The 26,397-nt window shown below is 35.8% G+C and overlaps 1 protein-coding gene across 5 annotated transcripts in view; it reads left to right on the top strand.

Moving 5' to 3' along the window:
* DYM (dymeclin) overlaps window positions 1–26,397 on the top strand; it is a 308,671-nt gene that overhangs the window by 227,252 nt on the left and 55,022 nt on the right. For all 5 annotated transcript variants that reach the window (XM_074355333.1, XM_074355335.1, XM_074355332.1 and 2 more), the window contains one exon: window positions 20,255–20,437. In XM_074355333.1, coding sequence (XP_074211434.1) covers window positions 20,255–20,437 — 183 coding nt within the window. The remainder of the gene's footprint in view (window positions 1–20,254; window positions 20,438–26,397) is intronic.

Here is a 26,397-nt window from a genome sequence, read left to right as displayed (position 1 = left end):
TTCTACAAACTTTTGTCCAGGAAAAATTTCCAGGAAATAAAATTAAGCACCTCTCTTTTCCCAAGAAATTGACACCAAAGAGCAAAATGACAGGCAGGCCCCAACTCATGACTTGGTTACTAGGCTGTTATCCTAAGGTGAGCCACTTTAAGTCAGATCCTTATCAATGTTACACATGTGAAGTCCCACTGCTCAAAATTAATTTCATGTTATAGAAACATAAAAATAAATTTCAGTGGATGAAAACTTTGTATATTATAATTGTATCACAAACAACAGCAAGATAAAAATTGGGTTATTTATATGCTTTTGAGTGCCTTTGAGGCTTTTGAAAATGTAAGTCCAGTGACATGTTTTACCTCTTCCTGTAGTAAGCATTCTTCATTACTCTAAGGACCTCCAAACTGCTTTTAAAATTAGTTTCTGCCACAAGAAATAAACTGCAAATTTAATACAGGATTACATCCCAAAGTTTTTGAATGATAATTGCTGGACGATAGGCAGTTTCCATGGCAACTTCTTCAGTGATCCCTTACTCCAATTGTAGCAGCAGACTGAGTCACCCTCATTGCCATTGACCTTGACTGAATCGTGCGCATTGGCAGTTGTTTGGACAAAATGTAGGCATTGGTCCCAGTCATTAAGCAACCAGAAATACAACTTTTGGTCATTATGTAGAATATGGTTATAATGCATTGGGTTTCAAATCAAGCTATCTCCAACCAGGGATGACTTATATTTCAGCAGTAATATTTTTGAACATGATATTTCCTAAGGGGGTTAACCGTTTAGTAAAACAATAACATTTAGGTTCTTAAAGATCTCATCAGATTCACAGTTCGCTGAGAGCATTTTATTGCAGTGCACACAATGTTCTAAAATTCAAATTTCAACATCATGGAAGCACTTCTCTGTAAATAGACCTAAAAGTGCAAGTTAGAAAACAATAGTTATTTGACTTAGTGCCTGATAGTTAACATACATCCTAATTACATCTGTATCTCATAGGAAATTTTCATTTGTTATTTGGCTTTTACTGGTAAAAGCAACAATTTCTTGAACTGCTGTTGCGCATTAGGCGTTGGGGTAGGTATTTTACATACTCATTATCTCATTCCATTCTGACAGTCTTGCTGATAAAGAAATCAAGGCTTAGAATCTTACCTGAGATCACATGAGCAGTAAACAGTAGAACAGGGAGTCAGAGACCAGTAGGATTGACCTCAGAGCTCTGGCAGTTAGTTAACTGCTGTTCCATGGTATTTCTTGTCTATACTCTGGCCAATTTTTCATAAAACTGGAGAGTCATTAATATAAGAGTAATTGCTCCTGATTTGAATCCATGAAAACAGTTTTGGGTGTCTAATTGAGGTTCAGCGTCCCCTAGTTATATTTGCAATATTATTTCCAAATGAAAATAGCAAGTTAGATTTTTATTCCCTCTTCTAAATGTTAAATTCCTTACATATCTTGAAAACTGTGTTTTTGAGACATTTCTGTTTTATTACAAAACTAGACAGGATTTTGTAAGGTGAAATGAAGCTCAAAGACTGCATTTTATTTTATATCATCAGAAACGCTTCTCAGTGCTTAGGGTGATGCTGCGTGTCATGACATTGGCCTTCAGTTACTGTTTGTGAAGTCATTGTCTTCTGAGGTTATTTTATGTTCATTTTTCTGTTGGCCTATTTCATTCAGTTGAGAATCTGTTTTGTCAAATTTTGTTAAACTGTGAGGTCAGTTTGTTTATTCCTGTCTAGAAATAATTAACAGAGATAGCACTTGTTTTATGTGGTAGAAGGAACTTCCTTTTTGAAAATAAAAATGCCTCAAGCATAAGGTATAATCTGGTTTTTACATTAACAATGCAAAAATTCATCCTATATTATTGCTTTTTTATTTTAATTTGCTAATTATCTGAAAATTAAAGTGGAGTGATATTTAATGCCATTTGAGACTTAGTCTCTGTACAAGCCTTATGCAAAAGCTTATTTGCTGCTGCTTTGCTAGAAATCTCATAGACACCTAGATTTTCACCCGGTGCAGTTGAAAGACGGGTGATTGATTGAGGAGGAGGACTTGGAAGATCACTGAGCTAATGATTTTTTTTCCCCAGTATTTTATTACAAAAATTGTCAGATACACAAAAACATTGGAAATGTTTTACAGTGAACACCCATATATCTACCACCTAGATTCTACGATGAACATTTTACTAAACTTGCTTTATTATCTACCTATTTCTCTCTGTCCTTCCATCAACCCATTGCTATCTTTTATAATTTCAAAGTGAGTTGCCCAGGACCTATTCTTTTAATAACTACATGGTATTCCATTGTCCAGATGTACTGTAATTTATTTAACCAATAATCTTCTTTCAGACATTTGGGATTATGGTAGCTATAGTGACCCTTCAGGAATTGTGGTAGAGAAAAGTGTCCTTGTCCTAATCCCCAGAACCCATGGATATCAAAGGGGGAAGTCAGAGAGATTCAAAGCTGAGAGGGATTTGACACACCATTGCTGGTCTGAAGATGGAAGGAGCAATGTCATGCAGGCAGCATGAAGTTACTAACAGAGATTCCTAGCTGCCATCCAGCAAGAAGATAGGAAACAGCTAATTCTGCCAACAACCTGAATGAACTTGGAAATGGATTCTCCTTCACAGCATCCAGATAAGTGCCTCGCCCAGCTGACGCCTTGATTTTGACCTCATGAGACCTGGGGCAGAGGAACCAGCCAAACCTACCTGAATGTCTTCAGAACTATAAGATAATAAATTTATGTTGTTCTCAACTGCCATACTTTGTGTTAGTTTGTTATGGCAGCAATAGAAGACTAATTCAGGGATGATGAGAATGTTTTGCTATTATACAGTGAACATCCACAGAGCTAGTAAATCTTTGAACATAGCCTTACTTATTTCTTTAGAATAAATTTCTAATGTTAGAATTGCATGGACCAAAAAAAGTCTTATTTTAAAAGACTTTCAGTACATATTTATAAATTGATCCCTGCAAAAGTTATTTCACATGACACTTTCAGCAGTACTCTGTTGAGAATACTCTTTTCCTTTCTTCCTGACAGCACTGGAAATTATAATTGTGATTTTTTATTATTGTGATAGATATAAAAAGGTATGGCATTATAATTTTAATGGGCATTTTTAAACTACTAGCAAAGTTGAATATATTTTAACAGTTTTATCTTCTGTGAATTACGTTGTATCCACTGTGTATTCTTCCATTGGAGCCCCTTTCTCCTCCTTTATCAAACAACTTTTCAAAGGAGAAATGACAATTAACTTTTCTCAAATTCCTTTTAAATATTGATTAGGATGATTGTAGCTTTTTTCTCCTTTGAATATTTACATGATTACATCCATAGATTTCCCAGTATTGTACTATTCTAGATTCTGGAAACTACCTAGGTTGTAGAATTTTGGAGGACAGTGTTGACTTTGATATGTATGTCCTTTCTTAAGTATTTTAGTGACATCAGTTTTTATTTTTGTTTTTGAGCTAACTTTACCGCATTTTGAAATCAGTTAGGCTATTCTCATTTAAGGGAAAAAAAATAAGAAAAAAAATTTTCTGGTTTAAAAGTATAAATGGCAAAGTAATTATTCCTTGAAGATATAAAGGAGTTATAAAACTATAAAAGGAGTTATATAGTTATAAAACTATCTGCCCTTTTAACAGTACATCTCTGACACATTTCCCCCTTTTTTTCATGTTATTCTCTTCACATTTTTCATTTGATTACAGATCAAGTTGAACAGTTTGTTTTTACCAGGGCAAGTTTTCTCATTCAAACTGTCAACTTACAATATTCTATTATGAAAAATATTCAGACATATTTAAAAGTTGTTTATCTAGATTCTACAGTGAGATTTTGTCATATATCCTTCATCTGACCCATTTATTTTCCCTTTGCTGAAATATTTCATTTCACTCCATATTTTGGTGTGCATCTCTAAAAATAATGGTTTCTTTCTTAATTCTTTGTCATTATCACACCTAACAAAAGTAGCAATATTTCCTAGGTGTAACTTACTACACAGCATAATCAGATGTCTCTGATAGTCTCAAATAGGGATATTGACAATGTGTTAAAATCATAATTCAAATAAAATTCACACATTTAGCTGTTATGTCTATTAAATCTCTTTTAATCTAGAGCAGTCCCCTTTCCATTTTTTTTTTCTCATGTTGCAGAAAAGACTATTTGTCCTGTTAAATCTTCCACATTCTGAGTATGTCCTTCTGCTTCCTTTAGTGTTATTTAACTTGTTCTCTATCCCTCGTATTTACTGTACATGGAAGTCAGCCCTGAAGACTTGAGTAGATTCAGATTCATCTTCCTTGGCAAGAGTACTTCAGAGGTGGTACTGTTTGCCCCACACATTAGGAGGTGTTGTCTTACGTTCAGTGATTTATAGATCGGTGATTTCAGTGGGCACAGCCCAATTTCACAACATTGTGAAGTTCCACTTCAGATTTTTATCTAATAGTTTTATCCATTGAATATTGTTGCCTAAATTATTTGATTAAGAATAGTAAGAATTAAGTATTTTGATTTTCAGAATTATTTTTCCTTTTATATTTATTAGCTGTAATTTTTCTATAAAGAAGAATATTTCTTCATCAGATAGGACTCGTTGAAATTCCGTTCATAAAGGAAGATCAAGAAAAAGTCTTAATTACTCTTAATCTCCAGTTTTTAGGTGACCTAGTTACTTAAACTGTTGTCCAATGAATTGTTCGGTTTTAGGGGTAAGAGATTTCTCTCTCTCACTTTTTAAAGGATTATTATTAAACTCATGGAGTGTTATATATTGAATATATTTAAACCCACTGCATTCTTATTCTTTAAAAAAAAAAAACCTTTTTAGGAAAGCATTGCATATATACAGAAAAGTGCACAAATCGTAAGTACGTAAATTATCACAGATTGCCCCCCACCCCTGGCTGCTTTGTCTTTAGTTTTTTAGCAGTTTTATTATTATATACTTAGGGTGGTTTTGGTCAGATTTATCCTGCTAATGTTCATAGTACTTTTTGAATTTGTTGCGTGGTGCATTTCATCAGTAATAGAAATTTCCCTGCTAGTACCTCTAAAATATTGTTTCTGCCCCTTTGTCTGTATTCTGGATTTTTTTTCTCATCAACTATTTTCTACTTCACTAATTATCTCTACAATTGTCTTACCTCCTGTAGCCCAACCATTAAGTTCTTAATTCTGTTATTGTATTTTTAACTTCCAGATTTTTCGTGTGGTTCTTTTTTGTAGTTTCAAATTTTCTGCCAGAATTCTCAGTCTTGCCTTTGAATCTGTTAAGCACAGTTAGTTATTTTAAAGTACATGCCTGATGTTCCCCGGTGAGTCTGTTTCTACTGTTTATTTTTTCTCTTGAATTTGGTTATGTTGTCATATCTTTTGAAGTGCCTGGTTATTTTTATTGAGTGGCAGACATTGTACGAAAAATTATGGAGATAATTCCAGACCCTAGATAATGTTTTCTTCCTCCAGAGAAGATCTTTGCTTTTGGTAACTCTCTGGGCTAGGAGTGCTATTATACCCAAACTGACCTAATCCCATCTGACTGAGGTGCTTCAAAGCTGGACTTGACTCTCTGTGATGGATGGTCTGTTTCTTTTTACCCTTACAATTCACGCATAGCTCTTGGACTTCCAGATGAAAGCCTGATGTTATTACCTGGGCCCCTCTTCTCTGACAGACCCTGAATTCCAGTTTTGGCCGTTGCCTCCTTCAAGTCCTGTGACCCTAACAAACTTTACACTAAGCTTCTTAGCTACTCAGCTTCTCAGGCTGTACTTCAGCAAACACCCTTAAGGGAAAAGGGGTTCTAAATGCCAAACTAACCTTTTAGACTTTCCTCTTTTCTCAGGTCTTGCCTTTACAATTTCTTACTGCCTTGAGAACTTTCTGGAGACTTTAAACAGTGTGTATGGGTATGTGCATGCATGCACATATCCAGCTGTTGTAACTGTCCTACTAAAGTGCATGCGTTGTTCTAAAACTTCTTATCCACCTGCCAGAAATCTCATCTCAGGAATCTCAGTTCTTTGCAGTTTCATCTTTGGTCACTTGGTCTCACATTGGGTTGACTTCTGTGCCCCTTTAACACAATCCACTAGTCATTAAAAGCTTCCTTGATTTCTAGGGCAAGATGTCCCAGCTAGTAATCTGTACTTTCTCCCAGGTATCAGTCATCCTTTCAAGGAGACTTGGCTTGGGTTTTTTTGTTTATAGGGATTTTTGTTTGTTTATTTGTTTGTTTTGGTGGTGGTGGTGAATGGTATTTAGAGAACATAATCTGACAGTATGCTCATTGCTATTTGGTTGTCATTACTACTAGACCTTTTCATTAGAAAATGCATAATTTTCGGAAGAAAAAATAATTTGTTTATGGTTTTAAATTCACATTTAACATAATGAGTTTTTAGCTTTTTTCCTTTGGTTTTGTTTTTATCACCACTCTTATGCTGAAAACCTTGATTCTTAAAAGCGTTAATATAATTATTTATTTGCATTAAGTAATTTGTAGCTTCAAAATAATGCCAGTAATATGACTACTAGTAATTAGACTATTGAATAAAGTTTGAGATTTCAGTTCTATTTGTCCTTAGAATATATTCATTTTAATATTCTACTAATATATTTATGTACAGTCAAAATACTGTGTTCAAAGACACATGAAGTAATTCTTATGTCACCATTCTGTTACATCATTTCAGTTCATTGTCAAGTTTTAGAGAATTCTTTTTAATTCTTGATTTAGTTTTATTTTGGAATATATGACATATGTTTCCTAAGTCAAACTGTGACTGAGTCTACATAGAGAGGTCTTGCTTTCATCCCTGTTCCCTCTTCTTGTTTCCTCTCTTCTTCTAAAGGCAACTATTTTTATTCTGTATTATTTTTAGTTTATCCTTCCAGAGGGTTTTTTTTTTTTTTTTTTGCATACACACACACACACACTCTTCCCAAGGACCTTTCTTACCCAAAAGATAACACATTATGTATTCCATTCTACTCCTTGCTATATTAACAGTAAATCCCAGAGGTCTCTCCATGTTAGTGTAAGGACATCTTCATTGCTTTTCCTGACTGCATAGTCTTCCCTTATGTGGATATATGATGGACATTTTGTTTTCTTTCACTATCACAAATGATGCCGTAACAGTGAGTAGCCTTGTGCGTATGCTGTTGCATAGTTGTGCAGATCTGTCTTTGTAGTCACTTCCTAAAGGTGGGATTTCTGAGTCAAAGTGCAAATGCCCATGTAATTTTTATATATATTGCCAAATGTTCCTTCAATGAGGTTGTACCATCTTGCATTCCCACTAACATTACATGAGAGATCCTGTTTTCCTACAACCTCACTGAGAGAATATCATTAGTTTTTTTTTAAATCTTTTCATTTTTGTCAGAGGGTCTATTTTCTCAGAGAATTATACAGAGAATTGTTACTTGAAGTGTCCTCCATATCTGTAGTTACATTCCCTTTCTCTTCCCTAATGTTTTATATTTGTGTTTTCGCTCTTTTTCGTGATGAGTGTTTTGTCTGTTTTCTGTTTACTTCTAAAAGAAACAAATATATTTATTTGCTTATTCTCTCGTGGTTTTATTCTGTGTTCTAATTTATCCGTTTAGATTTTTATTTTTATCCTTTTTTCTGACCTGTTTTCTTTGGGTTCATTTTGTTTACCAACTAAATTTTACTTGTTTGCTTGTGGATGACTGTGGGACTGTGCCTTTTTCTGTAAGTACACTTTTGGTTGCATCTTTATTACTGATTAGCATTTTTCAGTTCAAGAGACTTACATTTTCATGTATTCAAAACTATGTGCTTTTTCTTTTAGAAACTCTGGATCCCCCCCCCCCCCAAATAGTGAAAAGCCTCTCTGTCTATTCCCTACCCCATCCCAGGGTCAAGATTATGAAAATATTTACCTATGTATTTTCTACCTCCTTAAGGTTTATTTTTTACCTTTTAACATTCTAGCATTCTTTTTGTTGAGAGGAATAAATTACAGAGACTGCCTTTACTGTTTTTCTATTTAATTGTTACTCAGTTAACCCAGTAACAGTAATTCACTTTTTTATCTCCTCTGAAATGAATCTGTGTGTAACTTACTAAGTTCCCATATATACTTGGATATGCTTCTGGATTCTTTTTCTTCCAATGCTCTGTCTAGGGTACCGTTTCTAATATATTAATTAGTATCGCTTTGTACTATGTGTTGTTCTGTTAGAAAATTTCTTCCCTTTGCTATTTTTCAAAATTTTGGGTAATAGTTCCAAAGTTCACCCTTAACTTTCAGCCTATGCTGTCTCCTTTCCATTTCTCATGCCCTTGCACTGGAACTAGCAAGTAACGCCCCTGAATCTCTACCTCAGTAGGTCTTCACAATGTGTTCCCTGAACCTCTCTGGGGTTGCTTCACTGTCTCTTATCCTAGAGCGACTTGAAGTTCTCTAGTGCTATTTTCTAACCAGAAATGTTTTTTCCTTCTCTTTTTGAGTATTTCTCAGCTGGAAGGAGCCCTCAAGGTCTTCTCTGAACTGAGGGAAGTCTTGGACTCATCTGCCTTGACCTGTGAGACCTGCTTGATCTAGTTTCTCCTCTTGTTACTCCTTTCTTATATTTGATGTTCTAGCCAAACTGGATATCCATACCCTACTAGGGTCCACTTCACTGTTGGGCTTTTGTTCATGCAGTTCCTTCTGCCTTCCCACCTCTCCCACCAACTTGTACAGGTTAATAATAAGTAATTATAGTAACTACCATGTTATAAGCACTTTCCATCTTTTAGGCAAGACAGCAAATGTTTTTCAATACATTATGCTATTTAATCACATCCTGTAAAAACAGATAATATTCTAATTTTTCAGATGAGAAAGCTGAGGCTCAAAATGACTCAATAAATTGCCCAAGGACACACAGCTAGTAAATACTAAAGCTGGGGTTCATCAAATTTAGGCCTGACTCCAGAGTTTATGTTCCTAACTGCCCTGCTGTACTTCCTCTGGGAAACCTCTTTTTCCTTCCTATCCCCCACCCCCAGCAACCCTCAAGAGTTCTCTTAGCACGATATACTTCCCTGGGTGTATCTCCTCTAAATGATAACCTGTGTAAAGGTATGGACATGCCTAGATTACTACTCCATCCCCAGCACCTACTGAATCATATATTCTGTTTTACTTGTGGGCCATACAACTTATTTTATGTGTCTCATAATTTTCGATTCAACACCAGACATTGTGTATAGAACAGCAGAATCTGAAGCAAAAAGTATTTATGATTGTAAATGGGGACATCTCTACTACTAGGCTGCCAACGTGGAGTTGGATCATTCTAGTTAGGACTGGATTTGGGTTTGGGTTTTTATCTTCATCATACCACCAACTTCCTGTCCCCCCATCAGTTGTCACCTGGGCTTAAATAGTGGGGCCTGGGGTTGGTTGGTTGGTTTTTCCATTGTTCCTTTACTGTACTCTGCTTGCAGCAGTCCTTGCAGTGGAGTTAGAGAAGAGAAGGGGTCTTTCTAGGGTCCTGTTCCAGCCCCAATCTTGCAGAGTCCCTGGGTATACCTGGGTATAGGGGTTGGACTTTCCCAGCATCTCTGCTCCTCTTCCCCTTGGCAGCCAAATTCTGCCTTGTGTCTGTAGTTGTCCTTGAATGGGGATTTACTGTCCCTTCCCCAGTGATAGCAGACCTCTGTTTGGTATTGGTATAGGTATGGGATCTTGGCCCCAACCCCAGCATTAGAAGGTTTTTGCTTCTGTCCCTCCACCAGCAGGAATGGATCTTTGTGTGTATCCTGGGGGTGACAGAGTTTCCTGCTTCTCATTCAGAGGCAGAGGGGTGATGTTCCTACTTCCTCCCTGAAACAGTGGAAATTTGTCTATGCTCTAAACCAGAAGACTTTGGTGCCCCAGGAGCTTAAGGCTTTTGCTTAGCGTGAGAAGCCTGTCTTGGAAGTAGCAGAGTCTTGGTGCCTGCGCCCAGTGGTGGCTGGTCACCTGCTATCTTGAGCCAAATAGAGGGGCTCTTGAGGACCTGGTGGAGGCCCGTGAAAAAGAACTTTTGGGTGTGAAGAAAAGAAAACAAATGCTGTACAATCCCGCTTGTATGAGGTTCCTAGCACAGTCAAATGCATGGTAAGTGGAAGGGTGGTGGTCAGGGCTGCAGAGAGCAGGGAATGAGGAGTTGCTTTTTAATGTGTACAAAGATTCAGTTTTGCCAGATGAAGAGTTCTGTGGATGCAGGTTGGTGATGGTTGCACAACAATGTGAATGTACTTAATGCCACTGAGTTGCACATTGAAAAATGGTTAAGATGCTAAATATTATTTTGTGTGTACTTTATCACAATAAAAAAATTGAGAGGAAAAAAAAAACTTTTGGGTGAGGGCAAACTCCACTGTATCTGAAGCTCTAGCTCTCTGACACTGAGCTTAGACCACACTGAGCTTCTAAGAGCTGATTAAAATCTTGTCTGATTTCTTCTTACCCACTCGTGTGGAGACCACCTCGTCTGCCTGCGCTCTGTCGGAAGTGAGGGAGTGCCTGTGTTCCTTCTCTCCTTGGAGAACTTGTCCTTCTTGGGAATTCATTCCACTTGATTACTTGGCAGAATCAGTCTCTGATGGTCTTAAGAAGACTTTTGTCATATTAAATTATCTGGCTTTTCCTCATCGTTAGGGTAGGAGCAGCATTCTTTGCAGTTTTCCACATCCTGAGCAGAAGCCAGTCTGGGTCCCTTAATGCTTCCGTGCATTGCCCAAAGAGCCCATTTATTTTCCGCTTGAGGCCCAGAAAGTGGCTTGTCCAGTCCCTGGTACAACTGGGACCAGGACCCGTGCTAGAGCTTCTCTCTACTAACTTGTGGTTACCTCTCTTTTTCATTTTGTTTGTTAACATCAGGGCTTTAGCTCCCTTATATGTGGTTCTTTACTGCCTTTCTTAGCACCACCTACTCTTCTTCCCAAGAAAGAATGAAAAAACGGCGCCAAGCATCATAGGTCTCTGACGTTCATGTGATGAAATCCTGACATACAGCTTTAGAGATTATTTCCCTTCTGTGTGTTAACAAAGATAACTAAGAGATGCTGAAAAAATAAATTATAAAAGAATCAGTAGGTTCATTGGTTTAGAAAATGATTACTTTCCAACTTAGCCTTATGCATTTTTATTCTCAGAGCTTGTGGGGGCTTTTTTCCCTCCTCAGTGAACAGTGACACTATTTCAGGTGCTGCAGTAATCCAAAGTAAAATCTGAATGTTACCGAAGTTTGAGGTCACCCTAAAGATTTTTCTACATTAATCACATTTTGGTTAGTCTAATAAAACTTGCTTTCTAAATTCAGTATTTCCAAATTCTTTATGGGAGCTAAGGCTAGGAAGGGATTTTTAAAATCTCATAAGCATTTATGTTTGCAAATGAAAAACTGCAATCCAGGTTAAGTGATTACCGAAAGCCACACAGCTAGTTACTGAGTTGAGACTAGTATTGGGACTCTTGTATCTCAAAGTGGGGTGACGGCAGGCACTCTGCAGAATGTCGAGCTCTTTTAAAAAAGGCAATACATCTTCCTAGAGAATTGTTTTACTTAGATATTACTTTTTATGGGATGTGGAAAGACACTGCTATTATAATAAAACACTGATGTATGTGGGAGGAGAATGGAAATGAACACTTAGTTCTTAATGCAAAATATTGAATTTTTAAAAACAAAATGAAAAACTCCAAGCTTGGGCGTGTGCTTACTCTCTGCTGCCAGTAGCAGGGCCAGGGGAGAGGCGAGAAGCACTGTTCTGCCCCCCTTTCTGGCCAGTTGAGTAGCCTGCTAAGGTAATGTGCTTGCTGGGGACTGCAGTTTACTCGGATTTCAATCAGAACTTTCCTTTTCTTTTTGTTAGTTCACTGGCTGTTTTCCAGGTGTGGAGAAGCGTGTAAAGTTAGCCCGTGTCCCCTAACAGCCACCATCATCTTGCCTTCCTGCCACTTGCAAGCATGTTTTAAATAACAGACTTCCCAGGGTTCTAGTTTAGGCTGCGGGCCACATTCATACCTTGTCCAAGAAATGAAGAAAATGTCCACATCGTGTTACTCAAGACACAGCCTTCTACCTCCCCCTCCCGGTCCCCCTCCCCCGACATTATTAAGATTATACATTGTCTCTTCTAGTCACGGGATTGATTCTTTAGCTGTGATTTGGATGTAATAGAAAGCTAGTCCCTGTTATCAGAAGCTTGATATTTTGAGACAAATCCAGTTCTGTCTGGAAATAACATGGTCACAAAGCTTTTCCGTGTGTGGTGCCAGTGAATTTTAACAGCACAGAGATAACGAGGCTCCATCACCAAATGATTGGCTTTGAAGGCCATTTGCGCATTAACTTTAAAGAGAGGCTTGCCTGTGTGCTTCCCCCACTCCTTCCCCACTTTGGCACAGTCCCATTAATTTTGTTGAAGGTTTTATTTTCTGCTGAAAATGCAGGAAATTTAGACAACTCTCTTGGAATCCCCCCAAAACTAATACAAACAAGACACATATGCTTCTCTTAAGGAAACTAAAAATAAATGATTTGAAACTATTTAACTGTATAAATTCCCGCTTAAAAGGAAAAGGAAGTTTATATAATGAAGCAGCCATGACTGCTGTTGACAGGGCAAGGTACTCCCACAACTGCCAGCTTGTCCATTTGACATGAATTCACTGCTTAGCACAGAACTTGTTCAGTGTTCATTACCAACGTGTATAAAACCATCAGAAACCTCTGAAAATGGAGCCGTTTCCTCAGGGCCCTTGTTTTTACATTTGAGATTTTCTGCTATAAAATAAGTATTCTTTTTTTTTCAAGAAGAAAGTCTGTTTGACGTGGGATCCATTCCTGGAATGGAAGCTGTATGTACTAAAAAGAAAATACCATGAATGAAAAAGGCACAGTATTCTCCATGTATTTTTGCTGCTCTACCAATGAGCCATTGGATTTTCTCTCTGACAAAGCTAATTTTGGTTAGTTTTTTTAAACATGTCTTTTTTAAAAATTTTATTTTATTCCATAAATGTAAGTCCGTTTTTTCTTTTCACTTCCCTAAAAGACCAGCTTTGTAATTTAATAAAAGTGGAATTTGGTGCTTATATTTAAGACTAAGGGATATGATTATTTGTTGTTATAGTAATTGCATTCATTTATCCATTTCAGAAAGGCAGTTATCTTTATGTTCTTCTTGTAATGTCTAAAATTAAAATGATTTTTCTCCTTTAAAACACTTTTAATGTACTTATTTTTATTTTTAAAACACTCACATGGTACTTACCATGTGTTACACACTATTTTAAGGGCATTACAAATCCTACCTTATTTAACCTTCATGAAAAAAAAAATCAAATAGCAACTCTTTTTAATACCATTTGAGATTCTGGCACCTAAATAATGATTAGATTAGAGAACCTTTTATGTCTGTTTAAATACTGAGATTTGGATAATTTTGTCATTTTAAAGACGCTCTAGTCAAATTCATGCTGATTTTTCATCTTTTTACAAGTGATGATTATTACCCAAGAATGCTTTTTAAAAATGAAACATAAGGGGTTTCATTTGTTTATTGCTATGCATAATACCTGCACTAAAATCTACTTATAGTAGCAACTTGAAGATTCAAATAACTTGTAAATTACAATTATTGGAATAATTTTCCTTGGAAATTAGAATTAGACAAAAGTTTGATATTTTATTTCTAGTGAAGCAGAATCTCAGGGTACATAATTTACTTCTCTGGCCCATGATTTGTTTCATGACCTGTTTGGTGCAATTGATTTTCCAACCCAATTGGGAAGATCCTCAAGAGTGTGGTTTTTAGGAAGCAACTGACATAGCAGTGATGCTGGCTGTTCCTTAAAGGATGATAAAGTAGGGTTAGCAAACCTGTTAATTAAAAAGAAAAATGAATTAGTTACTGGGATTATAAAAATGGACATTTACGTATTTATGTATCTTAACAAAGATAACTAAATATACAGAATTACACCTAATATCAAAACAGTCCAAATGGTGTGCATCTGACAGAAGATAAATAATAAGACTCTAAACTGGGTTATGTTGAGAGATAGTTGAAGTTGCTGATAGGTTTGAGGAGAAGGTGTTAGCTGTGACAGGGGTCAAAGACCAATGAGTAGAGGAACTGAGGTGATGAACTTCTGCTAAACTACAGTAACTACAAAGAAAGAATGAACCAGGAGCCTCTCAAAAGTTTTCAGTGTTCAAAGATAAGTTGGTTGACCGCTTGTAGTGAATTTTACAGAAGGAATTCTAGGCATTAAAGAGGTGTTGGGAGTGTCTTGGTTAACTTCTGAGTGTGTTTTATAATTTCATAATTCTTTGATCAAATTCGAAGCTTTCTAACTGGATAGGTAATAACTGAAGTGCTCAGTATTAAGCTAAAGAATTGCTGAATTGAATAAAATAACATGTAGAAATTAATGTAGATACCTTATTTTCAAGGAAACTTCATATTACTTCTCGAGAAAGAATCCCTGTGAAGGCAGCTGTGGGGAGTATATGTGACTGACAGCCAGCAGGGGCAAGCTGGTGGGGCCCTCGGTCATATACAACTCACATCCAGTAGGTCTAGCCGTTGCTGAATATTTTGCCTACTAGTTGTTAAATACTTTGAATTTCAGCCCTGAATATAACCAGGAAGGAAACTGACCTTATCTCATAAACAGAGTAGTTGAGCTGGACTTGAGAAGGAGGTCTATCAGTATAAGATATTTTAATAACCTAAATTATTTACAGTGTTACATGTTAAGGTAGATATTGTCAAAAATTATAATCAGCTACTCCTTAATTTAAGCTTATTTTTAATTTCTGAATTATGTTTAATTTCTTATTTTGTTTTATAATAGTCTTATAACATTAAAATATACAGGATGCTTTCTAGTATGACAGTATGGCAAAATATGATATCATATAAAATGTCTTTGCTGTAACTTCTCACATTATATTTTCAGTCAATTTGAATAATGCCAGAGAAACTTTATGTCCTTGTCATTTAATTTATAAATCTGTGGCTGAAAATAGTTTTTAAAAGATAGCGCTAGAGCTGGAACTTGTCACAGAAATAATAAAAAAGAAGTTAAGTAAAATACCCAGTAACTCCTCTAAGTATAAGAGGGTTAGTGTAACTCTTAAGAAGCCCCAGTCAGATTGATTAATGCGAAGTGAAGACTAATCTAGAGTGTGCTTAGTAATGTAAAGTTTCCAGTTTATACTTTACCTACCATGGGAATAAAATAAATGGTCAGTAGCTTAGTTTGGGTTTAAATAAGCAGGTGCCTATTTGGGGATTGGGTACATAACCTTTTTGTTGCAGCAAATTACTTATTAAAACATGGAGAATAAACTATCAATATGTTTGAAAGCAGAAATTGTAAGCTACCAATAGGTAATTCATTTTTTATATTTAAGTTTAATATATTAGGACTTATATGTAACATGAATGGATATGAAATACTTATGAATATAAAATTCTGCAGAAAGCTAATATTTTGATTTGTATTACTAAAGTACTCATACTGTCTCACTGAGTTTCTCTTAGATGACTTAGAGAATTCTGAAACTTGAATTCTCTTCCTCCTCTTCTCCTAATTCAGGTACCAATGTGAGATGAAAATATAATTGAAAAAAAACTGTAGTCAAGATTATGTTGTTAGTTTCCAAAATGAAGGCTGATCTCTTCCCTTTGCTCTAAAAACAAAAATAATAGATGAACAAGAAAACATTTAAAACACATAGCCACATCCCCAAATGAAATAGATACTTCTTGCTTGACCAGAAACAGAAATAGTAGTCTAAGCAGAGAGCATGGTCTGAAGCGGTGAGGCTGCCAAACTTCAGGTCTAGAACGAGGCTGGAGGGGCTGGGAGCTCAGCTGCTGCAGGCGGGCACGGCACTACAGGTGCCCAGGTGAGAGGCAGCATGCTAGTGCCAGGTTCCCTGCTGGAACAGACCACTTACTGAAAAGAGCCTAAATAAAGATACTAATAATGACTGTTAAGTTCTGCATCAAGGAAAGTGGGAGGACCCAGAACCAACCTCACGATGGGCCCATTGTGAGGAATGTTGCTGGGTGACAGACCCTGCCCATACTGCCTTCAGTGTGATTTCAGGGCAGCAGCCCTTAGATCCCAGCAGTGAGACCTAGTTTCAGACTGGGGGCTCTAGGAAGCTACTGCATGACCTGAAGATTTGGGGGGGTTAAGCCACATTAGATGAGCCTCCATAACCAAAATTACAAAATATATGCCAAAATCTAGCTTAATACTAAGAGAGACAGACAGCATAGTCATGATCATAATTAAGGTAAATTTATCCAAAGAGAATTAAAAATTAATAGAATAATTTTGAAAGCAGTCTAAGTATTTTTTGTATCCTCAAAGGTAAATGAAGGATATAATATTAAGAAGAAGAAATAATTATGAAATAAAAACAGGGAGAAATGAAACAAGAGCATGACTCAGAGAATTATTTAATTAAAAAGCTTAGAATGAAAAATATAATCATTAAAATTGAAAGCTCAGTAGACAGTAAACTCTGAACTGGACACTAGCAAAGAGGGTTAGTAAATTGGAAGATAATGAGGGAAAAAGGCATCTAAATTATCTTTATGGAAGAGACTAAGTTGTCAGATGAAAAGTATACTCAATACTTAACAGGATAAATAAAGATCAATGAACACCTAAACACGTGGTTGTAAAACTCAAGAGTGTTAAAGGATGGAAAGTAAATCTTAAAAGCTGTCAAAAAGATTATCTACAGGGGAACAATAGTTAGGTTTACAATAGACTTCTCAGTGGCAAAAATAGATGCCAGAATAAAGTGAACCGGTATCTTTAAAGTGCAGAAGAAAGTAACTGTAATTCTATACCCAGATAAAATTTCATGTAAGAGTGAATGCAAAATAAAGACGTATTTCAACCACACAAGCACTAAAAGTTTGTTATCCAAACTCTTCACTGAAAGCACTACTAAAGGCTGTACTTCAGTTAGAAGAAAGGTGGATCTGTAGAGAAGTGGAATGCAAGAGACAGTGGTAGGCACTGAAATCAATATGTAAATTTACTTAACCATCTACTTTTTAAAGCCAATTTATAGGGTTTTTGAAAAGATGAAATTAAAAACCTAAGCAACTATAACCGAACAATGAAGAATGGGGTTAGAGGCTTCCTGTTCAAGGAGGAGCAAAGTATGTTAACCTCCTTGGATCTTGTTTAGGAAGTGGATAGCGGTAATTTTGAAGTTGGATGTGTATGTTAAAATTAAAAGGGTTACCCCTGTTAGAACTGAAATACTATCTTCAGCCTATAAACCGGCAGAGAAGAAAGAGGGAGGGATACCAGGAGAATAAGAAGCTTTATTAATTCAACAGAGGCTGGAAAGGGAAGACAGGTTTGGAAGAGGTAAACTTATAAAGGATGATAAACAGAAATATGGCAGATGATACATTCCAAAGATGATGGCAGCAACATCTTCTGCCTCACATGCTCTTTGCCACTGCTCAATAAATAGCATGTGCCACGATTTGTAGTGACACTAAGTGGCAGTGCCGCTAAGTGATTTCTAAAATTAGATCTCTTGAAACTTCATGCTGTGAGGAAGCTCATGCAGCTCAGAAGAGACCATGAGAAGATGAATCAGACTCTGGTCCCTACCCCAAGCTGTGCCCCCAGCTCACAGTCAGCACCAACTTGCCAGCCATTTTATGCTAGAAAGCTACCATAAAAGTAGATTCTCCAATCTCCAGACAAGTAGCACCATGTGAAGCTACATGGAGCAGAGACAAGCTGTTCCTACCAAGCCCAGCCCAGTTTGTTAGCAAAACAAATGATTATTGCTATTCTAAACTGCCAAGCTTGGAAGTACAAACATACCTCTGAGATATTGCAGGTTTGGTTCTAAAGCAAGTATCACAATAAAGGGAGTCATATATGTACTATAAACCTATAATAAATACGTTGTTACTATTTTGCTTCTGAAATCAGTTTTCTTTTAGAATGATTTAAATTAAAATTCATTCATTTCCTTGTGTAGATCTACAGTTCTGTCTGCTTTCACATTCCTCTTGTCTGAAGAAATTCCTTTGGCGTTTCTTATAGCGCAGGTATACAAGTAATACATTGTCTCAACTTCTTTTAATCTGGAAGAGTCTTTATTCCACCTTCCTATTTGAAAGATATTTTTGCTGGTGATAGAATTCCTACTTGACTCTTATTTCTGCCTTTTAGTAGTGCCGCTTTATTTAGATTGAGTTGCATAGTTTCTCATGAGAAGTCTGCTGTAATGCTGAGCTTTGTACCTCTGTATTTAATCTGCTTTTTCCTTGGGCTGCCTTCAAGATTTTCTCTGTCTCTTTGGTCTTCAGTAGTTTGAATATGATGTATCTAAGTGTGTGGTTTTTGTTTTATGGGGTTTTTTGTTTGTTTTGGGAATACTTTGGGGTTATTCTGAGTTTCTTGAATCTGTTGTTTGAGTCTTTTGTTATTTTAGGAACATGCTCAGCCATGATGTCTAAAAGATTCAAGTCTACTGTTGCATCTGTCTAGACATTACCATTTTTAAAAATTCTAGCATTTTCATTTGTTACTTGTAGTTTTCAACTCTGTTAAAATTCCCCATCAATTCAAATATATTGTAGATTCATGGTAGATTTTGCAGATCATAGTTCTTTTAAATTCCCTCTTTGATATTTCCAATATCTGTGTATCTCTGAGTCTGCTGATTACTTTATATCTTGGACATGGATTTTTACCTGCTTTTTTGTTTGTCTCATAAATTTAGACTGAATGCTCAGGACATTGTGCTTAAAACAATACAGATGGAGGTAAAATGTATGGAAATGAGTATTCCTTCTTGTCTGCTAGACCAGAGGTGGTAAACTTTTCTGTAAGGGGCCAGATAGTAAATTTTTGTTTCGTTTTGCAGACCGTACAGTCTTTGAAGTGAAATATGCTTTATCTGATAATCAATGTAGCTCTTCCAGCTTTCTTTTGATTAATATTTGTATCTTGTTTTCCATTATTTTACTTTCAATTAACTACATTTATAATGAGTTACATTTGAAGTTTCTTGTAGATAATGTAGTTGGGTTATGTGTTTTTTTAATCCGTTCTGCCATTCTTTGGGTTTTAATTATTGTATTTAGACTGTTTGCATTTAATGTAATAATTGATATCTTAGAGCTTAAATCTGCCATTTTACTTTCTGCTTTCTGTTTGTTCCTCGTTTCTCATGTCTATCTTGTTTTCCTGCTTTCCTATGAACACTAGAACTTTTTTAGAATTCCATTTTGATGTATCAGTAGTATTTTTGTGTATACTGTCTCTTTGTATAGTTATTCTCAAGACATTTTATGTACATAACTTGCTACAGTCTAGTAGTATTGACATTTCACCAGTTCAAATGAGATATGGAAACTTTCCCCTCTTTAAATCCCTTTGCCCTCCCTGGGTTATGATGTAAGTGTCTTAGGTGTTCCTTTACATCCATTAAGAATCCCATCAGGTAATGTTATAATTTTTGCTTCAACTATCAAACATAATTTAGAAAACTAGAAGGGAAGTGTTGTATTCACCTGTGTTTTTGCTTTTTCTGTTGTTCCTTCCAAGAGTTTCGCTGATTGCTTATTTTGAGTGTAGCTGTCTTATAACATTTCATGTTCAGATTCTCAAATGTTATTGACTTTGAGGAAATAGGAAAAAAGTAGGCTCTTTATCTATAAATCTGAACATTGAAATGACAGTGCAAAAAAATGAGGTCATATTCTGAATTAGATACTTTTCTTGGAATTGCTGAGACCTTACCACCACTTTACATTGTGCAAGTCTGATGATTTAGGATGATTCAGTGGTAAGAGTGCAAATTAGGATCTATTAATTGAAGGCTGAATAAGCTCAAAATTATCTTCTAGATTTGCGAGTCTGTAATTTATTATGTGAAATTTATAATGATCACCAACCATATTAAGTTCAAAAGATTTTAACTCAAATCCTCTAGTAACTGATAAACCTAATTCTAAAAATTCTTGACAAACATAATCTTGAAGGGTTCTTTTGCAGAATCTTTCCAGTGCTGTTATAATTGGAAAGCAGTTGCCCTCATTCTAGTCAATTCTGTGTCAAGGAGGAAAGCACTGACTCTGGGGATTTTCTTTCTTTATCAGGCGCAAGACCTAAACGTCATTGAAGAAGTGATTCGAATGATGTTAGAAATCATCAACTCCTGCCTGACAAATTCACTTCATCACAATCCAAACTTGGTGTATGCACTTCTTTACAAACGAGATCTCTTTGAGCAATTTCGAACTCATCCTTCCTTTCAGGATATAATGCAAAATATTGATCTGGTAAGTGTAAATGGAGATATTTATTATGATTCTTTTAAAAATATTAGAGTAGAGAAATTTAACAAACCTAGATAAAAACCTACAAGAGTTAGTCTCTTGAACATTAACTATATTTGCTCTCTTCTGCAGTACCATTTGTCACCTTTCAAATGTGTGTTTATGTATTATATACAGATATATATATATACGCACATGTGCACGCACACATATACACACACATCAATATTTAGTAGAATTCAGGTCATGCTTCATATATTTCTGTATTCTGCCATTTTTTACTTAATAATAACATTTCCTGTGATATCAGCAGTTCTTTGAAAATCTCACATTTTAATATCTGTATAACCTATATTATGGATGTCCTAAAATGTATTTAACCCTTATTCCATTATTGCTCATTTGGTTGCTTTTAATATTGTATATTAATTCATAATTAACAGTTTGCAAATAAATCTCATCTCACATTTTTTAGTTAGATTTTTGGTATAGTCTTAAAACTGGAATTGTTCTAGTTGTTATTGTCAGGTATCTTATCTTTTCAAGACTCAACACATGCAAAATTGCATTCCAGAAATATTGTGCAATTAGAGCATCTGTGTGTCATCCTGTACTTCCACAGGTGATCTGTGAGTGTCTCACTACACTTTTTGCAGCGTTGAGTGTTATAATTATTTTTAACATTTGTCTTTTTACATCAAAAAGAATATTTAATTATTGCTTTTAATTTTTGTTTCTTTCATTATTTGTGTGACTGAACATTTTTCGCAGGTCTGTGAACTTTCACTTTCTGTCCTTTTTAAAGATGTTTTTCTGCTAAATTTTCTACTGCTGTATTAGTATTAGTGTTTTCCAATTAAGTTTGATTCCACGAATATGTCTTGCATAGCTAATCAGATTCATAATGCTATGCACAAGAGGAAGCTGAAGAGCCAGCATCCCAGTTCTTATATTACTTACACTTAGGAAGATTTTCAATAATTAAATTATCACACAAGTGTAAATATATAATTTCCCTCATAAGTAAGCACATTTGCATATCTTTCTCTAGGACTCACACCTCATGATGGATTGCTGCATGTGTATCATAGCAGACTGTTTTCCTTGGGGCGCTGCCATTTCATCCCTGCTGTCGTAACTTTTGCCTTTCTCTGGACCTCTTTAATTCAGTTTCTTTCTTCATTCCTTTCTGTCTTTTTTTCTTCTTTCCTCCTTTCCGTTTCTTTCCTTCCTTCCTCCCTTCTTTTGGATAGTCACTGAACTATGCACAATATATGTCAGATAATCTATATCTGCAATATATTGGAGAGAAATGTTCTCTGTTTAATTACCAATACCTCTATTCATAATAGCCAATTTTTTCTTTGTTTCTGATAAAAGACTAACCCAGAGTTTCTTTTTTTCTGTGGTCGTAAGTGTAATAGGCGATAGATCATCATGTTATAACACATAATTTGGTTTCCTTAGCTTTAAATGTTTAAACTACATCAAAAACCATTTGATCTTTTTCTGTTCATTTCATCATTAGCATTGCTAGCTTTTATCAAATGCTCGCTAAGCATTTACATGTGTTATCTCTTACTCTTCATTAAGAAACAAAGCTGTGAGGTATATTTCACTTTAATTTTCAATTACAGGTAAAGAAACCAGCTTAGAAAGATTTAACATGTTCATGATCACACATTCAGACAGTGATAGAGCTAGAACTCAAACGCAGGCAGTTTGATAATAAAACTCATGCTTTAATCATGTCTAACTACTATCCCCATTCACTAAATGTCCTATAGTTTCTCATTGTTTGCCTGTTCACTACCTGAAAACAAATCCAGAAATGTCACTGTTTACTTTCTCCTTCAAGATTACTTCGAATGATGTCAGACCAACCTTTACTCCACCAATGGTGAACATGATGCTCTCTTCTTAGTAACCAGGCTGTTGACATCCTTAAAAATCTCTCTGAAGGACCATACTGTTTTTTTTAAAGGACACTTAGGAATCCTGTAAAGGATTCAAACTGCATCTGTTTGAAACTTAGTCTCCTTTAGAAGCAAAAAGCAGAATGAAGTGAGAAAATAGAAAGGACCTCATGCTATATCTAATACTGAGCCATGTGGAAGTAAAAGCAGGGAGTTAAGCTGGATTTATAACCAGTGCTTACTTTCCTGTCTTTGTCAGGAACGGGCTGCTTACTGACACTCCAGCTGTATTCAGTGAAAAATGCATGCTCAGGGTAGGCATTTGGCTGTATGCCATTATGCAGTTCTTAAAACTAGATAAATATATTCTTAAACATTTTTGAGTACTCACTAAGTGCTGGGAATGAGGCTAAGTACCTTTACATACATTACTCTCTTATTCTCCTTAAACCAGTAAACTCATTATTATTATCCCACTTTACAGATGAGGAAACCAGCATGCTGAGAGAGAGCTTCCCAGGTGATTTCAACACAGATCCCCCATCTAAGACTCATCCTCTTAGATAATGATCACATATTTGCATAGGGCTTTATCACTTATTTGCATGCGCACAATCTCATGTGACTCCCGTGAGGGTGGCAGAGCAGGGTTTGAGAGGTGAAATGGTTGGCTCAGGGTGACTTAGTGAGTGAGTCACCCAACCAGGCCTTGAATCCAGGTCTTCTCATTATAAACACCATGCTTTCACATTCACTTGGATAAACCTAAGGAAGAGTCCAAATGAGCAGATTTTCCAACAACTTTTTCTTGAATACTGTCATCCAAAATAGTGTTGGACACACTGGAAATTCACTCAAAATCATTTTAAATTCTTTTTACATATTTTGAAAAGCATGCCATTATAAAGATATAAATAACATCTCTACTTTTTGCCTCTTTCAGCACTTTACCTTCCCCTCTTGTCTCCTCTCCCCACCCTCAATGCTCCTGCAATATTGGCTTAAGCAAGCCTTTGCTATTTCTTTCATGGAGTTAACCTTGAGAAGTGTTGGTAGAGGAGACTATGAATCCACTGTTATTTTTAGCTGACAGGGAGTTGAGAGTTGATATTTTTCATTGAGACATTAAGCAATGTTAAATGTCTGAGACAAGAGTGACTAACCTTGGAGTACTTTTAGCTTCTGCAGGAGGATTTAGACATCTGCTTTTCAAATAGCCAAATTTCTGTTAGCCACTGGTACATATCCCTCCTGTCTAACTAATAAGATGGTATGGTCTGGCTGAATTAAGCAACAGAACAAAATAGAAATACCACACCAAATGAGAAGGGGCATGAAAGAAATCTCATGGCTGAATATAAGTGGAGAACAGAGACAGTGAACAATAATAGTTGTGTAGTATGGTAAAGGCAGGAACTATTTTTATCTTTGGACAGTGTAAAATTTACATTAGGTTTTCTGTATTTCCAGACCTGACCATCCTTACTGAGCTCCAAATTAGTGCATTCAGTTGCCTATATGGCAGTACCACAAATGCTGAACAAGGTTAAATCAGAATTCTTTATTTTCTTCAAAAAAAATCAAACAAAAAGTGAATCAGCTTTTTCTTCTGCAGTCTTCCTTAGCTCAGTAAGTGACATCAATATCTACCTAGTTGCTTAAGCCAAAGAAGAAAGAGGAATGATGAGTGCTGTTTGGAACAGGGTTCGGAAATTGCAAATCTAAAGAGCACAGTCAGAGAAGACTTCTCTGAGAAGGTGCATTTGAGCTAAAACTTGAACGAGGTAGAGAATGAATCATGCAGATATCTGGAATCAGATGAGGTAGAATGGAGACGTGTCTGTGTCTCCCTTTGGTGCAAAAGGTAGGCATGCTTACTGACCATTATAAGAGATTTGGGTTCCCTAAGCTCAGAGTTCTGTTCCTATAGTATAACACACTGCGTTTGTAGGAGTTATCTGTCCCTCTTCAGATCACCTTGTGCAATCCACTCACATCAATGGACAGATCATCTAGACAGAAAATCAGTAAGGAAACACTGGCCTTAAATGGCACATTAGACCAAATGGGCTTAATAGATATGTATAGAACATTCCATCCAAAAGCAGCAGAATAGGCATACTTTTTAAGTGTGCATTGAACATTCTCCATGATAGATCACATGCCAGGCCACAAGTCTCAGTAAATTTAAGAAAATTGGAGCCATATCCAGCATCTTTTCCAAACACAATGCTGTGAGACTAAATATCAACTACAAGGGGGAAAAGATGGCAAAAAAACCACAAACATGTGGAGGCTAAACAATACGCTACTAAAAAACCAAAGGATGACTGAAGAAATCAAAGAGGAAGTTTTTAAAAATTGTCCTGAAGACAAATGAAAATGGAAATACAGTGATCCAAAATCCATGGGATGCATCAAAAGTAATTCTAAGAGGGAAGTTTATAGCAGTACAAACCTCCTTCAGGAAACTAGAAAAATCTCAAACAACCTAGCCTTACACCTGGAAGAACTAGAGAATGAAGAAAAAAACAAAACCCAAAGTTAGTAGAAGGAAAGAAATCACAAAGATCAGAGCAGAAATAAATGACATACATACTGAAAAAATAGAAAAGATTAATGAAACTAAGAACTGATCCTATGAAAACATAAACAATTGATAAACCTTTTTCCAGGCTCATCAGGAAAAGAAGAGAGAAGACTCAAATCAATAAAATCAGAAATAAAAAGTGAGAAATTACAACCAATAACTTAACAGATACACAAAGGTTCATAAGAGATAATGACAAATAACTATATGCCAATAAAACGGACAACCTAGAAAAAAATGGACAAATTGTTAGAAATGTACACTCTCCCAAGACTGAACCAGGAAGAAACAGAAAATATAAACAGACGAATTACTAGTAATGAAATTGAATCAATGATTTTAAAACTCCTAACAAACAAAAATCCAGGATCAGATGGCTTCACAGGTGAATTCTATCAAATATTTAGAGAAGAGTTAACACCTTTCCCTCTCAAACTATTTCCAAAAAATTGCAGAGGAAGGAATGGTTCTGAACTCATTCTGTGAGGCAGCATCACCCTGATACCAAAACCAGACAGACACCAAATGAAGAAATATTCTTTATTTCAAATAAAGAAAATTGCAGGCCAATATCACTGATGAACATAGATGCAAAAATTCTTAACAAAATATTACCAAACTGACTTCAACAATACATTAAAAGGATCATACACCATGATCAAGTGGGACTTATCCCAGGGATGCAAGGATGGTTCAGTATCTGTAGGTCAATGTGATATACCACCTTATCAAACTGAAGAATAAAAGTCATATGATCGTCTCAGTAGATGCAGAAAACTTTTGACAAAAGTCGTCATCCATTTATGATTAAAAGAAACTCTGCAAAATAGGTATAGAAGGAAAATACCTCAACATAATAAAGGTCACATATAACAAGTCCACCACTAACATCATACTCAGTGGTCAAAAGCTGAAGGTGTTTTCTCTAAGATCAGGAACAAGTCAAGGATGCCTATTCTTCCCACTTTTATTTGACATAGTACTGAAGTGCTAGCCATAACAGTCAGACAAGAAAACGAAATAAAAGGAATCCAAATTGGAAAGGAAGAAGTAAAACTGTCACTATTTGTAGATGACATGAAAATACATAGAAAACCCTAAAAATGCCATGAAAAAACTGTTAGTACTAATAAATGATTTCAGTAAAGTTGCAGGGTACAAAATTAATAAATGGAAATCTGATGCATTTCTATACACTAACAACAAACTATCAGAAAGAGAAATTAAGAAAACAATCCCATTTACCATAGCATGAAAAAGAATAAAATACTTCAGAATAAACCTGAGGAGAGAAAAGACCTCAACTTGGAAAACTGTAAAAAACCGGTGAAAGAAGTTGAAGATGACACAGGCAGATTAAGTATGCCGTGTTCGTGAATTGGAAGAATTAATATTGTTAAAATGACCATACTACCCAAGGCAATCTACAGATTCAGTGCAATCCCCATCAAAACACC

Source organism: Camelus bactrianus, chromosome 30 (assembly GCF_048773025.1).
Source record: "Camelus bactrianus isolate YW-2024 breed Bactrian camel chromosome 30, ASM4877302v1, whole genome shotgun sequence".
In the NCBI taxonomy this organism is placed as follows: domain Eukaryota; kingdom Metazoa; phylum Chordata; class Mammalia; order Artiodactyla; family Camelidae; genus Camelus; species Camelus bactrianus.
Note: the sequence above shows the minus strand (reverse complement) of the source record. Positions and strands in the feature narration are given on the sequence as shown.